Source organism: Ptychodera flava, chromosome 14, assembly GCF_041260155.1.
Source record: "Ptychodera flava strain L36383 chromosome 14, AS_Pfla_20210202, whole genome shotgun sequence".
Lineage (NCBI taxonomy): Eukaryota > Metazoa > Hemichordata > Enteropneusta > Ptychoderidae > Ptychodera > Ptychodera flava.
This window is the reverse complement of record NC_091941.1, coordinates 12,984,585-13,003,345: the sequence shown is the minus strand read 5'-3', so window position 1 is coordinate 13,003,345 and position 18,761 is coordinate 12,984,585. Positions and strand designations below refer to the sequence as shown.

Here is an 18,761-nt window from a genome sequence, read left to right as displayed (position 1 = left end):
TTTTTGTATTGGATAACATAAATATCAGTAATCAAGCATACATAAATACACAGATTTGCCAAGTTTTGTATTTAAAACAAATTATAGTTTCGTCATAGACAACAATTTATAATGGCTCAACATTTTATGCGAAATTCTAAAAACAAATTTATTTTACACAGATGCACGAGTTACCACCCTCTTCTAATCAAGTACAATTATATCAATTATTTAGGGTCCATATATGCACAAATAATGCATATTTTTAATTGTGAAAAAAAAATTCTTTACACTTTTGTCATAGACCTCCATGTATAGTTGATCAACATTTTGAGCGAAATTCGAAAATCAAATATCTTGCTCACATGAGCACTTGTAATCAACCCATGCAAATCAAGTATATTTATGATAATAATAATATAACTTTATTTCAGGATGAAAAGCGAAACACCAAATTGTGTACGCTATCCCATACATCAAAAACAGAAAGAACATAAAATATCAAAACAGAGACAGAAAATGATTAAAAGTACAGAAGATTTCTATACGTTAAAATATGCTTTGAATGCAAAAGAGCATTAGAATTAAGTAGCGCTAAAATGAGCACATTTTCGATATGATTTAAACGTTCATGAAAATTATACATTGCTTTACGTCTCAAGGCATTAAAAGTAGGAATTGTATGTGAAACAAACATAGCACTCGCGCTACAGTGGCGAGCATACCCCATCAAAATTCTGAAGGAATTGTTATACGCCACTCTTAAGATTGTTCAGACTCTTTTTGCGTGAGAAGTCCACAGCTGAGAACAATACAGGTTAGTGCAAAAACTTCTAAAGAGTGAAATCTTCACATGAGCAGAACAGTGTTAATATTAACGGAGCAGAGCATTTGCACGAATGTAGAAACATCTAGTTTGCTGCCTGATAGCACAATCATCAAGTGAATTATTTGTCATGATATAACCTAAGTACGTATATGCTCATTGACGATATTTAAAGAGGTGGTTCCAAGCTTAATAGGTGGTAGGCTTTCAATTCTAATCAAACTTTTCCTAGGCAAAAATACATACACTTTGATTTCTCTGGGTGATAAATTATGTCATGTTCAATACCATATCTATCACAAATTAAGACAAGCTCGCGTAGACCTTTAATTGACGGACAAAGAAGCACTAGGTCATCAGCATACATAAGATGGTTGATTATTTAACCACCAATATTACATCCCTTCCCACAGGATTTCAGACGGGCACTTAAATCATCCATATATAAATTAAAGAGTTGCGGGGAAAGAATGCTGCCTTGGTGTACACCATTACTTACGGTAAAAAATAAAGATATTGTATTTCCAAATTGAACATAGAAATGTTGAGTGCGGTACCACGCCATCAGAAGACGAACAATGTACTTACACTAGGGACACCCTTGTCAATCAGTTTCTTAAACAACGTCCAGTGATTGACGCGATCAAATGCCTTCCTGGCATCACGAAAACATGAATAAACAGGACTATTAAACGAGAGAGAATAATTGGTCACTTCCTTCATGAGATAAATACACATATCGGTGGTTTAAACCCTAATTGATAGTCATGTGAACTCAGATAATCTGTACAACGATTTACGATAGTGATTTCAAAGATTTTTGAAGAGACGGTAGAAATGGCAATAGGCCTGTAATTATCCTTGCTACTCATATTACCTGTTTTGTCCTTGATAAGTGGCACCAAGACAGTTTGCATGAAATTTTGTGGCAGAAACGCATGATACAGAGACGACGAAAGAATAAGAGCAAGCATGACATGTAGCCTATTACTGGCATATTTATAATGGTCGCTAGCCAGGTCATCAGGACCCACGGATTTTCCGCACTGAAGACGGCTAATTGCATACGAAATTTCCGAAAGATTAACGGAGTAGTCATTTTCCAGATTATTATGTGAGGAAAGCCATGACATTACAGCATCCTCGTTTGTGTTAAGTTTTACAAAATTTAGTAAGGAAGCGTAATGGTTTCTCATCATTTCAGTAATTTCAATCTGTCTAGAGCAACCTCCAACAGACGACGACAGAGTAGAAGGAGTACTATTAATTGAGCGAACAGTCTTCCAGAAACTTTTGGTGTCCTTGCATCGAAGTGAATTTGCAAGCCCATCCGCCCGGGTTTAATTTTCATTCCTCTTACAAACTCGAAGAGCGTGCACGCGCAGCACTCATCATGTTATAAATGGGACCATTGCGAGGCCTTCCATAGCTACACCATAATTTGAAAGAATCCCTTGGTTGGCCATGGACTTCTTTCACATAGTCGTTCCATCCAGGGACCATTGGTGTGGAATCCGTCCTTTTATATTTAAAGCAGACTTTGGAAGCATTTGATAGAGCACGATTAATCTCTTCATAAAATATATTGATACAATCTTGATGATGTTGATTATCACAGTTGGGATTTCTACACAGCAAAGCCTCAACCGGAATATTTATATAACTAAGATTGTAATCAGTAATGTTCTTAAACCTCTTAATATCATTTTCATTAATTTTATCCCACATAACATGATTCTTACTAGATGGAGTTTCAGTATTGCTACCAGCGTTTACCAAACGTGGAAGTCCATAAATGGAAAATTTAATTGAAAGTGGAAAGTGGTCAGAGGCGATGAAATTGTATAAAATGTCTACAGAATCAATACATGCATGGGCTGAGGATGTTGACACACAATGATCGAGCCACGTTGTTGAATGGTGTGCCCGGCTCACATAGGTAAAATGATTCGTTGTGTCATCAAGTAATAAACAGTCTGAAAGGATATACTGGTGTTCTGAACAAAATCTGTCCAATTCTTTCCCAAAGGGTCTTTCTGGATACGCATTCCAATCACCGAGTACCAATACACTGTTAATCCCTTCATCGTCAATAATGTTCTTAATATTAGACAGATGATCTATGTATAGATGATAATTTTCTTCACAATCAGTCTGCATATAAATACAAAGGATAAGGAGACGTTTGGTACTCCATTGAAGTTTCAAGCCAATAATGCGATCTTCGTTGTAAGTACAGATTTGGATGTTAACTAATCCTGAAAGTGATTTCCGCCAGAGAATCCCCACGGCACCATATGGTCTTCCAATCCGTATACCAGTGTCATCTTTCATTGGGGTAACCCCTGTTGCAAAAAAAACTGCTCATTAATATTGGAGAGTAGTGAGAGATCACTTTTACACAACCAATGTTCTTGTAAATAAAATAACATCATGATCATCACACAAAGATTTAATGGCATCAACAGACGATTTGAAACCTCGACAATTGTATGAGGCGATTTGAAGAGACATCTAAATGGATTTTAGTAGAATTTCCTCACGAGAGCTCCTTCGGGCCACGTAGATGCATCCAGTAACGTAGCTAAATTTGCATGAGGCGCTTCAACAACGAATGACGAATATGACTCGTATTTCGTTTTCAGTTTCAATATATATCAGTTATTAAACATATATATTTAAATTCATATCAGTTATTAAACATCTATAGATAAACAGATATTGCTAGTTTTATATTGGAAAATACACGTTCATAGTTTTCTTATATTCGACTACCCTGTATAGTGCACCTTTTACCAATAAGAAGTAGGACTGTGTTGGTCTTTTTTCTCAATTTTAATTTTTGTCCCCATAACATAAATATGATTCCCAAAATAACTGCACATGTTGACAATCATATAAACCATCTAAATGTTTGATATGTGAATTTGTAAAGCATAGTAAAGTAACTCTAAAACTTAACGAAATGTTGTCAAACAGAAAACATGAGAGCAAACAGAAATACAGACAAGACGACATAAGCAAAAGCAACACTAACAGGGGCACAAGGAGGAAAGGGGAGGCAACAACAGGTAAACCCCACAACCTACAAGGCAGGCAAACAAAAAACACCAGAGATCACCCTTAACGTTTAAATGTCCTTAACAACACAATCATTTACTCGCAATTACTTACGTTGACCTCGTCGAAGTGGACCGCCTTGACTCTTTGGTTTTCTTGATAAAGGATACACGGGCATTTATCCATTCATTGTGCCACTTTCGATCTTTGACAAACTTCCTCACAGTGTTAAAGGTTTGAGCATTTTTTCTCGTTAAATTTTCATTGATGAATACAGCTTTCGAACCAGAAAGAAGGCCAATCCTTTCAGCATTTACATTTCTCAGTTTAGTTCTTGCAAAGTACACCTTTCTACTTATGTTACACGATTTGATTCTGCCGTACTGTTATGATCTGTTCATTTCGTTACGTTTTTCTCTATTTTCTTGTTCAGCTTTCTCCATTCCATTCTCCAGAGCAAATACTTTATCTTCTTGTCATTTTACAGTTTCCTCCATATAGCTAAAAGCTTTACCAAGATCAATAATATCTATTCGGAGTTCACTTACTGTTGACTCAAACTTATTGGAAAGTTTAGTATTAGGTTCTTCCAGTGACATACCACCACTTTGAACAGCTGCCGATGTCGCCATTTTGTTTCTCGATTCTTTGTTCCCAATTACGGGCACGTTTGATTCTGTTTCTGTCAGAGTACTTCTCCTTTTGCCTTTCCTTAATATAACAATACTTCAAATCTACACCAGTCACATCATTTTCTTCTTTTGACGACATTTTCCGACCAAATAGCGTCAGGTGAAGGGAGAAAAGGTTACATCGCCGGAGCGAGCACAAAGCATAGTGGCGATATACCACGGCTGGCATGCGCACTAGCTCTCAGCTTGAGGAAAATTCCTTTTATGACGTTCCACGCAAGAATTTCAATATACTGTTATGATATAATAGCAATAAATCACACCCAGCGACGGTATACCACTCGATTTTGACCATTTCACTTCATATATGCACTTGCTATCGCTCGTGCATATATGTCGTCAACTGGTCAAAATCTCGTGGTATACCATCGCTGGGTGTGCTTCATTGCTTAATTATAACACACCACATGGTCATTCCGGTCGCGATTCGCCAGAATACGTCACGTGACGAGAAATTGATAGGTCTTGTCCCCACTGACTCGACAAAAGTGACGTCAGATGGTATATTTTGAAAAAAGGATTTCCCTAGGGAAATAGTATTGACCAAATTTGGAAAAGTGCCCGGTCACGTGACCGTAGTGTCGTCTGCAGCTTTGAAACAATGGTGGGAGACTAGAACGCGATGTTCGCCCGGGATGAGCGACAAGTCTCTCTGAAATAGAATGATAGATTTTCCATTCCAACAGCGTAGGAATTTGAAGAGCTCATTGACGAAAAAGATTCAAGTGCAACCAAGGATTTTGCTAGGTATATGCTTAGAATATTTCTTGGAAGAAAGTGGTACCATTTACATACTGTAACCGCTGTGGAATTATCGCAATGTAAACCTGTCAGGGATTGTTGCGGTGTAAAATATCAAAACACATTAAAAACTATAACATAATACAACATGAGCGTGTGGTGTGTTATAAAACACCTATCATCTGGTCTTTATTCTGGCTATAGCACCCGTTTATTACCCCATGTGACCGTGTGTTACCAGAAACACATCGCTATACCCCTTGGCCTACGGCTTGTGGGAATAGCTATGTGTTTATGGTAACGCACGGCCCCTCGGGGTAATAAACGGGCGCTACAGCTCTCATGACCAGATAATAGGTGTTCACTATAAGAGTATACGGGCATGTTTATCATACATATGTATTTGTGACTTTGATGACTATTTCAGTGGCATGTCAAAGGTCACAAGGTGGCACATACTCAGGATGTGAGCCAATGGGTTTGTTCTGGAGTATGAAACCAGCGGCAGGTTCACGGAAGGGTAGTCGTCTATATAGGCTTGATGTCATGAAACCGCTTGTTGTTAACATCCAAGTGTTCAGGGGTCACCTGAATGAAAAGTTTGCTATCGCTTCACCAATTGCCATGACAACTATTGAACGATGGTATATCCGACCTGGAGTGACCAGAATTCCCATAAGAGAGGGTGACATCCGGGGCACTTTGTTCATTCCAAATGGTAAGTTGTGTCTTCAATGATTGATATCTTTACAGCCGTCTCTTAATAGTTCCTAAATTTGTTCAAAACTTTAAACTCATGTATGCTTTGAATTTTTCTTGTATCTTGAGAGTGAATATACTCTTAGGAGAATAAATATCCTATCGACTTTGTGTTAATTTTCAATGCATTCTAAGGATTTATTGATATATCTACCACAAGGTGAATCTTTGAATATGTATGTTATATGTACGTGTTTATGTATGTATGTATGTATGTATGTATGTATGTATGTATGTATGTATGTATGTATGTATGTATGTATGTGTTTTGTTTGTGTTGAGGAGCTTATATCGATGTCTACAACAGAAATTTTTACAGTTTTTCAGAGTTGTGGATTTTTATTTTCAAAAGTATAGTATGTGCATAAAGGCTAAAAAGAAGGCTGATAGTGTGGCGCTGTCTGTAGTCTAGCATTCGATTTTGTAGAGTCATGGCTCGATTTTTCTTAGTGTTTATTCAATACATGCGCTGAAAAATGAATACTCTTATCTAAAGGATGAAATTAAAATTGTTCAGCTCTTACAACGGCAGTTGTGCACTGTGCAACCTGTTAGAAAACTTGGGTTACCAAACTTGATTGAATTTTTGATGATCTAAACGGTAATATATAGTTGAACCTCTAATACAGCATGGTAGTTGTTTGAGAGCCAGGGATGACAAATGAAATATAACGGCTGAAATTATACAACGTACAAGATCACATGGGTAAAGATTTAAATTCTTTTTTGACTTCATCGAGGGTCTGGTCCTTTCCCTCTCGTCATCGATTTATGGGGAGGTGGAGGGGGCATCCTTGAATACAGGAGCTCCCTGCTTGCATCGCATGGCTTCGCTGCTGCAGTCTTGGAATACATTGGCCGTCCAGATCTTCCAGTTACAGGTGCTGATATTCACTATTTTGAGGTAAGTTTCAGTATATGACGTTTGTTCTGTTTGGCACTACTTATGAAATGTTCATAGTGTTTATATTATCGACCATGCTTGCCGATTCAAAAGATCTCATTAATCAAGACATCAACAACATTTTCGATGACCAGTACTATAATATTTACCCGTGGTATTGGACCTCCATTCAGTGCTTGTACTACGAAAAATGTCCTGATTTCAAGAATAAAAAGTAAATACGAGGCATTCTGGCAAAGAGGCCACGAAAAAGACACTTTTTCTCTTAATCTTTTTTTAGAAATTGTTTTCAAAGTCACGTATGACTTCATTTGTTTATTCTTTTTCGATTTGCTGTAAATCTTTGTATCAATTTTCTCAGAGCTGCTTCTCGCAATAAAGATGTAATTATTATTAATACACAGTCAAAGCCGCTGAAAAAAACTTGATATTGTCAAAGTTTCGAAAATTTGAGATGGTAGCCAACGGTTTCTAACATTACTGCTTACCCCACCACACACACGATTTAAAAGAGTGGCAACCTTGACCAGACATATGAAAAGTGACTGTCCGATATGCTTGTGTTCATAGCCAATCAGTTGTCAGAATATAGACTCCGTATTTTCACTACTTGATAGCCATTACACGTAACCAACATGTACAAATTTACAAATGGGCACAGGGTTTATTTTATAAGTAAATAATTAGTACCATTTTGGTTGCCATCCTAGGAAGCCTGTGATTTCCTTTGTCGTCGTCCAGATATTGATTCCGAGAACATTGGATTTATAGGCAACTCACATGGAGTATCCGTTGGTTTGCAGATTGCTTCAGAATCCACTATAAGGGTATGTACCATCATCGACATTGTCGTGCAAGTTGTTATGCGATTAAACAGTGTGCAACAGAAGCGCTTTCATTCCACTCTCTCTCTCTCTCAAACCTTGCCATAACGTATAGCATAATGTCGTTTCAAATCTTTCGGAGGATAAGGATTTAAAACAATGCTAGATTACTTCATGACAAGCTAGCATATTCATGTGATATGTATTCTTCTGTAGTGTATATAGAATAGAGAGCCATCATGATGCTTTCCGATCAGGGAGTTTTCAATTTTTTATGATGGGGTGGGCTACAGAAAATCGAGGGTGGGCCATTCTGTAGTGTATCATCTCCTTCGATTACCTTTCAAGAATGTGGCCCTTCCTCTTCTCAGATTTAAAAAAAGACCCTCCCAGTTCAAAAATTTAAAAGTTTAGAAAGCGTGTATGACTTTGATAAAATGGCTGACATTTTTTACCTAGAATCACTAGGTGGAACTTGTCGTTCAAGTGAACAAATTTGTGGGAAACTCGATTATTTGTGTGTTATTGCGACTGCGAATTCGGTTTCCTTTTTGGCACCAAGAATGATGCTAATTGAGTTTGACTAATCGAATTTGACAAGATGTTAGGAGTTAACAGTTTCATGAAGTGTATACATAAACATTACAAGAAGAGGTATTTTCGTATGGCAGTGGTAAACAGACATATTGATGTGAGATACTTGATCTCGATTGGTTAATGGTTCCAAAGTTTAGCACTTGCGAATGAAATAGCAAACTGTCACGCAGAAGAAATAGATTTTGGAGTGAATAAAATTGGACCAAGCTCAAAGCTTGTATCTTGGTTTTGATCCACTGTCTGAAAATAATCGTTCAGGGAAGCTTGTCATGGCATAAATCGAAAATAAAAATGCAAACACCTTATTTATAAAGTTTATAAATATCCAGCAGACCTAATTCTATAAATAAACGATAAGATGGTTTTCTGAAACCAGAATATAACAGACAAAGAGAAACACGGTGTTTCAATTTGTCTTGAGAACATGTAATACAGCGTACACACATCATTCTTCAACCGTTGATTTATACACAGCTACCACTTCTATAATGCTGTGAACAACAAACAGAGAATTTTACAATCCATCATAAAAATGGCTAAGGGACTGATCAGTTTCTTCGAGATGGGGGCGGTGGATTATTTTTTGTCGACGTCAAAAAGTGGCTGAGTCCCCCCCCCCCATTCTAATTTTAGAAAACAGGGTGACCCACCTATTCCAAATTTCGAAAACAGCGCGCGACAATATATATATATATATATATATATATATATATATATATATATATATATATATATATATATATATATACATATATATATATATATATACACACACACATATATATATATATATATATATATATATATATATATATATATATATATATATATATATATATATCCATCCAATTACATCTCCTGAGAAACTATGGAAGCTATTGTTACCAAGTATGATATGCGCAGTGTCTGAGAGGACTTCTTCTTTTGACTTTGAAACCATGTCCGATATTTTTAAGTAACGCAACCGAAGGGCTGGCCATTAATATTGAACATAAAAGTATTTCTGATATATATATGTGTATATGTCTGATATTTCGAAGTTACGCACCCGAAGGGCGCGCTGCAAAATATGTCTGATTATAAAAGTAACATGCCCGAAGGGCTGCCGAAAAATGCATCTGATTGATGAAATTTGTGGCTGGCACAATGCATTTTTAGGCCCTGTTGAAATTCAAAAACACACTGTCTCCCCTCCCCTATTTGGTCATTTCGAAACCCCCCCCCCTCACCAAAGTCAACATCCGTGAGTTATCGGGCCGTGTGAACGATGTACGCTTCCCGTACTTACCGTTACGGTGAAGCCAACAGTAAAACAAGCTGTCTGTTAATGCTAGATGTAAAATATCCATGCGGGCACTGCTATTTTGACTTCGTTAAAATCTGTTCGGTGCTGGTCGATAATGGTAAAATTGTTTGAGAATGCCCTGCATGTAACTAAATGTCATATAGCATTCGGGCTGTTGTTGTTGGTGCACAATGAACAGTTTGTGCACATTTATTTGTATTCTAAGGCCACCGGCCCATATGCAAAGGGTTACATTACTTAATTTAAATATAACTTACAAAATCACCATACAAACAGGTGTCGGAAAGAGTAATTAATCTTAAACTTGTGTAGTACAAACAGTCTTCATTCTGAGATTGAAGATTTGAAAACAACATAACATAATTGGAGTAAAATCTTTTGGTTTGACGAATTCAAAATGTTTTAAAGCAATCCAATTTTTCCTATTTTTTGTCAAAAAAATCATTTTCTCCCAAAGTATTTGTTGGATTGCTTTAAAACATTGTAGTCTTGATCCTAGGGTTATTTTCTGTCAGATATGTAAAAGTCATTCTGAGATGGAGCATTACATATTGCTGGGGTATAAGATTAATTTGGACTTACAATGGAATTTTCTTAGTAATCAACCTGTAAGAATGCAATGTCATGTGTGTACTAGTACTTAGTATTTCTGTAAAATAGGAGCACAGTGTCATTGACACAATTTTTTTCAAAACAGACCAAAACTCACTAGAATCTCCATGTGTAGCGTTTCGAAACTCATCTCTAATTTTGTCTTGGAATTTTTTCTTACCGTCTCTACATGTTTGTTTGAAAGTTTTATTTGCATTCTTGTACTGATTCAATGAATCTTCAGAACCATTTCTTCTAAAAGCTTTCAGACTATCATACGCATTACGTTTCAGACTTTTGCTGAATGGCAACGCTCTCCAAACCATTTTGATGTCATCGAGTGATTCCTTTCTTGAATCATATTCACGTAACTTAGAGCTATTGTGATGTATTTGTTCACGAAAATCCACCATATCATCTTCTATGCTGTTCATTCTCGATCCTAGATTGTCCGGCTTTTCGTGAATGTACTGTGACTCGGCAAGTATTTTGTCGAGTTTTGTGTTCAGTCCCCGGACATCCTCTTTCGTCGCAAAATCAGTTGCCGTGGCCAGTGAACCAGTGGAACGTAATTTTGGAGGTCCAGGGTTGCGTTCAATATTGCCGGTGATGACAAGAAGGCAAAACAAACAGAGCTTCACTGAAAGTGACATCTGGCAATTGAACAGCGGTATGACCAGTGACGCCATATTGGCTGGCTTCACGTGTCTCCACCACTAAATCTTCCAATTTTGTCTCTATACAGAGTCAAATCGATACCCATTTTACAGGTCGGTGGTTTAATGCTTTAAGCAAGGCGATGTAGAGAGCAGAGACCGGTATGCGCAATCAAAGACTGAAATTTCCCAGATTTTGACGGAGCCTTCCTTCCAAGCCAGTTGCTGGTGTGGCTGTTACGTATAGCATTAACTGTGAAGATGCATGTAATAAAAATATTATTACATGAATTCATGGGTTTTGTGCCCGAGAGCAGGTGACTGGCGTCGGGCATATAAACTCGTGTATTCAGGCGATAATATATAATGTTCTGTTTATATCATCAGCTTAATTGTGCAGTGTTCACAAATAGTGTCTTCACACGACCAGAAACAGCAATAACCAGGGCACAGATGGCCTTTAATGTTCCTCCAGGGTAAGCCAAAGTTGATGAGTCATGCCAGTTACACTCAACACAGAGGAAAGGTCTTTTTGATCATGCACTTTTTCACAAGAAACGAACTTAGAATTTACCAACAAGTACATGGAATATACAAATTCAAATAAAAATGTATGAACTTTCAGTAGAGGGATATTTTGTCTCATTCCATGCTCGGCCGCTCTTGCCTCGCATTACACACGGGAGTGTCATAAACACACCCCGGAGAAATACAATTGATATTGCCATGATTGAATGATTGCTCCATTTTCCAACACTATTGACACAGGGATGTATACGGTCTCTTCCGCCGTAAGTGTATGCTAAATGTTGTATTTCGTAAGTTTTCATTTGTATTATCAGTAGAGGACAAAATGAAAGAAAACAGTACTTAAGAGCTTTAGTAAATACAACATTATCTCCAGGGATATATTTTTGTCAGGAGCACTATGCAAACTAACGAATATATTAATTTTTCCTGTAGTATGTTGAAGTTAGTAGACAAGAAGGATGATATCAGAAAAAGGCGTTCTCCTCCAACTTGTTGAGATATAGCACATTGAGAGGCATCTTAAATAACCCTTAGATTTTAGGCCAGCAATGCTTGATTAAAAATAAAGTAGGTTAAAGAAGTAGGAGAGCTGATTGATGTTTAAATGCTGCCAACTTTCCCTTTGGCACAAAGTTCTATTAAACCATTCCTTTACAAGTGACTCAAACATAGCAAAAATTGGTAACTGGCTAAGTAATTAATGTACAAAATGATATCTTTTGTCGACCAAATAAGAAAGTTGACAGTCAACAATTTTGTCTTCGTTATTTTAAGGAAAGAAACAATGTCTCAAGCTTAATTTCAAATTAAACAGTGTATCACTAATATTTGAAAATGAAATATTACTTCTCTCGTCAAGTCTTGTGATACATTTTCAAGAAGCTGGCGATATTACAAGTCTAAGAGAATACTCTTCCACTTTCACATACATGCCAATGAAATGATTACATGCTGGACTACTGATTGGTCGTTAGTCTTTTATCGGTTTGCAACTCCTAACCAACAGTGCCTACTTACCTAGAAAAAATCCAGCGGTAACGAAGGCACACAGATGGCACCATATGCAGGATATGTCGAAGCATAATTTGCGTGTTACAATGATATTGCTTTTCCTCACTCAAAACGTTTCTAATTTAACACTGATGTCTTTTGGCTTTCAGTCTTCCATGTAAGAAAGATGAAGATGGTAATTTCCTCACATGTGATATCACAGATTATCATCGAATTCTCAAAGAAGAGGGTGAGCAGGCATTTATCCGGGTGTGTTTACAATTCTACAGCTTTTATCCTTGTTGCAATAAGATCGATTATGGTAGTCTTCATTTCAACCTATAAAATTCTAATCATTATCTACAATACGTCAAGTTTGCTGTCCGTCATAATTGGTTCAAAGACAATCTGAAACCGTGCAGACTGGTCGTAATAAATCAAGAGCAATCTCACAGAATCGAAGAAATATTCGTACAACCGCTAATAAAATACTCAGAAACCTACACTCCGGGAATCAACCTACCCGTAGATAAACTTGTAAAGACTAATATTGGCAAATAATATGATGTATTCACAAATTTTAAAACTAGTCATACTTATTTTTTGACCATACATTGCAGGTGGAAAACTTAAGTTGTCCGTCATTGTTTTTGATATCAGGTGATGATCTAAGCTTGGATTCGGAGGGCCATTTCAAGCAAGTAAGAATATTTTTTGGAATCGATAAGTGAAAGAATATCTGTAATGAAACCTATTGTGGATACAAGTACAATACACTATGACAAACATTTATAGTAAAGTCAAGCATATGTGCTGATAGACGTGATATGTCTATTGGTATATGAAAATAAAAAAAAATCCTCTGAGAAAGTGTCCAATAGTACTGTTTCTCGTCAAACAAGGGGAATATTTTTTCATATTTGTTTCAAACAGTGTGTTAATCGGTGTGGTTTATCGCAGATAAAGAATAGCTAATCTGTTCTGGCCAGCTGTTTAATCGTGGAATTGATAGAAAAGATCATTCTTGAATTTTCATCACTTATCCCACGACTGTAAAACTGCGAAAGGACGCATAATTTTCAGTAACTGTATCCTTAATCCGTTTTCTTATATTTCCAACAGTTATACAAAAAACTAGAAGATGTTGGCAAGGAGCATTTGGTGAAAGTCCTCCGCTATCCACAGGCAGGTCACATGTTGGAGCCTCCCTATACACCATTGTGTACCTTAGGATATATAAAACCTACTCGAGCTGTCATGCGTGATGCCTCCGATGGTAAGCGTAGGACGACTTCTATAGATACTGTGTCGATCGTCAGGTTTTGACCACCGTCTTCTTGGACGTTTTTGAATTTCTTTCCTGAAACAGCCGTTTCAATTGTTTTAATAATGGGTTCACATTACCGTATAAAACTGTCATACTTCAGATTTTTGTCCAAATCACTTAAAATTTGGAATATAACCCTTATTTCTTTAAAACATTGTTTTGAAAGGACATAGTCGCCTGTTTAGGGATTTTTTTGCATTAATTTTGAGTTATGTAAAGTAGTTTGTGTTTGATTTCTTGAAACATGCTAAAATTCTTGTCAACTGTGCACACACAAATTTGCTCGCACCGAGAAAAGATTTAACATTCAGTGAACATTTTACGGTCTGTGTCAAAAAATTAAGTTCAAAAATCAGTTTTACAACCGAGAATAGCATATTACATAAAGTTTTGGACTTAATGTAAACGTCTGTGAAGGAATCTTACTTGGCCATGCCTTTCGAAATTCATGTAGATAACGATAGCAGTTTCATTTACATACTGTGACAATCCTTATTTGTCATAGAAAAAAATTCATTTTGTCAAGAGGTTACAGGCGAAATCTTTTCATTCTACAAAAGGATATGTACACAGAGTAAATTTATACAAGTAAACAGTGTCTTCTTGATATCCCAAAAGGTATATAAGAACGACTAATTTTTTTTGTCCCTTTAAACCATCTTATCCGATCGTTTCTTTAGTGGATGCCCAGATGTTTTATTTATAAAATGCCCAAGATTGGTTATGAAGTTTCATGTTCGTATTTTCATAGAGTTTTTCCTCATATTTAGGGTTAAAAAGTCTCCTCTGACATCGTTTGTCCGATTTGAAATTTCAATAGCGTTGATCGCGATTTCGGGTTTGTTACTAAATATAGCTGCACGCGCGCGACTTTCGGACAAATATGCTAAAATTCGGACAAGTTTTGTCTTTGTGTGCACGGCTGTTGTTGCAGCTTGTAGTCTCAGTCATCAATTCATATGAATAAGTGTGACGCTAAATAGCCATTCTAACACTCGCAGGTTTTAATTTCGTCGTTTATGCAGAAAATGCGGACGAATATTTATTTATCCATATTAATGAGAGAGAACAGCGATCAGCGCTATTGCTTCTGCCAGTGTGCTCTTCTTACTGAAAGCACACTCCGTATTGACACTTGCTCAACTGATAACTAAGTTCCTAGAATTGACCTCATCCAGATTTACTAACATGATAATTGCATTTACATATGCAAAAATTCGGGGTCACTTTACAGCATTATTTCTCAGGAACCATTTGTTAAATAGATTTTAACTTTGGTATGTAAGTTCCAGGAGATAAACTGATTCAGATTCGTTAAAATTATGAATACATTTTCATATTTGAAATCAGGGGAGAATTTCTCATTTGATCAAAACATATTTCGTCAATTCACTTGAACTCTGCCATTCATGCGTCTACTGTAGAAGTCAAGATCGTCATTTGAAAAATTAGGGTAATGCCAAATTTGGCCATGAAAGACTTGAAGATTGGAAACGAACAGAATAATGCTCGTTTTCATTGTTCCATTGCCGCAGTATAAGTCTTCTATTGAGAATTTTCCTTTTTGTAGAAACGTTCTCTGTACAACTAGAAATGGTATGATATCGAATGAAGTGGATGTAATTAGTTACTCGTATCTAATGATCAGGAAAGAAACAACAAATTGATAAAAAAAACCATTTTAAGTTGAAATACTATAATGGCGTAATTATTTTTATGAGGGTGATTTATGTCACTAAATGGTGTTTTAAATAATATTTTTGTATTCACAGCTATATACATAAAATATGGCGGATCACCAAAACCTCATTCTGACGCTCAGGAACACTCATGGAAAGCTACCCTGCAGTTCCTTGATAAACACTTACGAAACAGGAAAAGGCAACTAATGGTCACACCGTCAAGGCTTTAATAAAATTTAAAAATACTTTAACACAGCCTTAAAGGCACAAAGTCAGCCATTTTTCATGAATTGTGTTTGATACGAGATACCATTTATATTGTTTGATATGTTGAAAGATACTGAATGAATGGGTGACCGTGCATATATTCTACCCCGGTTTTAGATAAATTAAATGAAACCATCGCAAAAATGAATTAATGGTCATGACCATTAATTCATTTTCGCGATGGTTTCGTGTATCGTGTCTAAAACCGGGGTCGAATATATGCAAAGTCACCCATTTATTCAGTGTCTTTCAGCATGTCAAACAATACAAGTAGTATCTTATATCAAACAAAATTCATGAAAAATTGCCGACTTTGTCCCTTTAATAAAGCATGTTCATAAAGCCATTTTCAATGATATTATTACTGAGCTTTGTGCAAAAAGTTGACACATGCTAATTTAAATATTGTGCGGAATACTTTGAAAACATAGCTATGCACTGCAAACTAAAATTGTTTCCCCGATCTCAAGTTGCGAAAACAAGAAAGGAAATGTACATGTGCCCATTTTAAGTAGATCCCTCCCAAGTTCTAATTGTCAGTTCCTTAATGAAAGTGACGAGTGGCGATATTCATGGTTAATGGCGTGGCTGTGGTAAATTTAAACTTCAATTTGGTCAACACATTATCGATGTCCCTTGATCTTATTCCATCGTGCATATTACGTTGACATTGTTGTTCGAGTTAAATTTGTCAAGATTTTCAACTGCGCCACCACCGCTAAAAGTGTGTTAATTTTTCTAGGATACACATGCACGGTCTACCGATGAGAAGTGAACATGCACTGCAGTGATATCGGGGCAGGCAGACTGACTCATAGATAGTGACCTGTATGTCTTGAACTTAAAGCACGTTAATAGATCACAACATAAGCTGGGGTTTGGCGAATATCTGAACACATCTAAGATTCAATGACCCATCTAAAATGAGATTTAAATGTTAAAACTTTGGTGCATTTAGGAGAAAGGGGTCCGAACTAGTGGGAAATTCGAATTTTTGAGTGAATACCATGATTTTTAGGTACGTGATTTTTTAGTTACTATAGACTATAGTCAATAGAAGCAATTGCGATGAATATCCGTCCGGCGTCAGTCTGTCTGTCTGTCTGTCTGTCTGTCTGTCTGTCTGTCTGTCTGTCTGTGTCTGTATGTATGTATGTATGTATGTATGTATGTATGTATGTATGTATGTATGTATGTATGTATGTATGTATGTATGTATGTATGTATTTGCATTTGTAAGGCAAATGTTTATCATTTTTGGTCAAAAAATCTTTAAATCTCTTCTTCGAAGCTGGAGGTCAGATTTCTTTGATATTTGGTATATAGCTCCCTAGGGATGACCTATTTCAGATTTTGTCAAATTGTGCAGTAATATGCAAATTTGTATTTTTATGGCAATGTTTTGTCAATTTCGGTCGAAGAATTTGTTCACTATAACCGTTCATCTAACAGCTTTAACATTTGTAAATTATATGATGAAATAAGCAATTTTGTATTTTGGGGCAATTTTTGCAATTTTTAGTCAAAAACTGTGTATCTCTTAAGGTACTAATCTGATAGCTTTAATTTTGATACACAGATTTCTCCAGATGTTCTAATTGTGATACATTGAAATTATGATGAAATCTGCAATTTTGAATTTTTGGGCATATTTTTGCTATTGTTGATAAAAACTGCAATTTTAAAAACTGCAATATTGTATTTGTGGGACAATTTTTAACATTATTGATAATTTGTATTTTCTCAAAAAGCGCTTGTCTGATAGCTTTGATAGTTGGTACACAGGTTCCAAGCAATTATTCGAAGAAAATATGATTGAAACTATGATGAAATCTGCAATTTTGCTTTATTGGGAGGGGGCAATTTTTGCCATTTTGGTCAAAAAAATTTCATTCTCAAAAAATACTTGTCTGAAAGCTTTGGTTGACATGTTTTTAAGGATGATCTTAATGTCATATGTTAATTATGATATATTGAAATAATGATGAAAACTGCAATTTTGTATTTTGTGGGACAATTTTAACCAATTTTGGTCAAAAAATGTGCTTGTCAAAAACTTCTTGTCTGATAGCTTTGATATTTGGTACACATTTTCCTACAGATAAACTAAATGTGATTTATTGAAATTATGATGAAATCTGCAATTTTGTATTTTATGGGCAATTTTTGCCATTATATTTTTGGTCAAACAATTTAATTCTCAAAAACTAATCGCCTGATAGCATTGTTTGACATGTTCTTAGGGAGGATCTTAATGTGATATGTTTAAATTGTGATGAAAACTTAATTGTAATTTTATTCAGGTATTTCGCCATTTTTTGTCTTGTCACTGAAATGAACTATCAAAGATTTCCACCTTCATCAACATATGTGTCAAAAATAGTTATTCTTAACATAACACAGCGAGCTATATCGGCCACAAGGTCGTTTGTTTACTACGCCCTCTATTGTCAGTGAGAGAAAAATTTAGTGACAGCGAGTGTCGCTGACACTCATCATACCTGTAAAAGAATTGTCTGCTCGGTTTGAGTGTCTAGATCAAGTGGCAACATGGGGAATTTAAAGTTTAATCTAAAATGTTGTGTCGAATTTTGGCAATGGAGACAAAGCCCTCAGCGTCATATTGACCACGTGATATCCATGGATAAGGGAAGTCATTTTTCTCTAACTCTTGTAGACGCAGTGTTGTAAACTGCACAATCCCATTTTGCTCAGTCACTTGGTCTTGAAGTAAATCAAACACAACATCGAAAGCTCTAAGATGAGCAGCAGATTTTCGTTCCTGCTGTATTTCAAAGGCATGGTTTATGGTTCTTTCTTTGTCATTCAAATGAGCTTCGACATGATGACCTATGGAAACTTGCCTCTCTTGCAAACAAGTCTTCACCTTGCACCATGCGATGTAGATCATGTAGCCCTTATTCAAGGGCTTGGAGATCATCTTTTACAAGAAGGGGTCTTCAAGACTCCAGCCTTGTCTTTAACTACCTTCATTTTGTCAAGAGGTTACAGGCGAAATCTTTTCATTC

The 18,761-nt window shown here is 36.2% G+C and overlaps 2 protein-coding genes across 2 annotated transcripts in view; one reads left to right on the top strand and one right to left on the bottom strand.

The window, feature by feature from the left end:
* LOC139149411 (bile acid-CoA:amino acid N-acyltransferase-like) overlaps positions 1–18,097 on the top strand; it is a 24,059-nt gene extending 5,962 nt beyond the window's left edge. Inside the window, exons 3-10 of the mRNA XM_070721159.1 lie at positions 5,726–6,016; positions 6,798–6,961; positions 7,672–7,788; positions 11,323–11,411; positions 12,627–12,726; positions 13,077–13,157; positions 13,579–13,732; positions 15,556–18,097. Coding sequence (XP_070577260.1) covers positions 5,726–6,016; positions 6,798–6,961; positions 7,672–7,788; positions 11,323–11,411; positions 12,627–12,726; positions 13,077–13,157; positions 13,579–13,732; positions 15,556–15,695 — 1,136 coding nt within the window. The 3' untranslated portion in view covers positions 15,696–18,097. The remainder of the gene's footprint in view (positions 1–5,725; positions 6,017–6,797; positions 6,962–7,671; positions 7,789–11,322; positions 11,412–12,626; positions 12,727–13,076; positions 13,158–13,578; positions 13,733–15,555) is intronic.
* Positions 2,081–4,920, bottom strand: LOC139149412 (uncharacterized). The gene is made up of 2 exons (XM_070721160.1): positions 3,980–4,920; positions 2,081–3,150 (listed from the first exon to the last, which is right to left on the bottom strand). The coding sequence occupies exons 1-2, from the start codon at positions 4,041–4,043 to the stop codon at positions 2,162–2,164; spliced, it is 1,053 nt and encodes a 350-aa protein (XP_070577261.1). The 5' UTR covers positions 4,044–4,920; the 3' UTR covers positions 2,081–2,161.
* Positions 18,098–18,761: the final 664 nt, after the last annotated feature.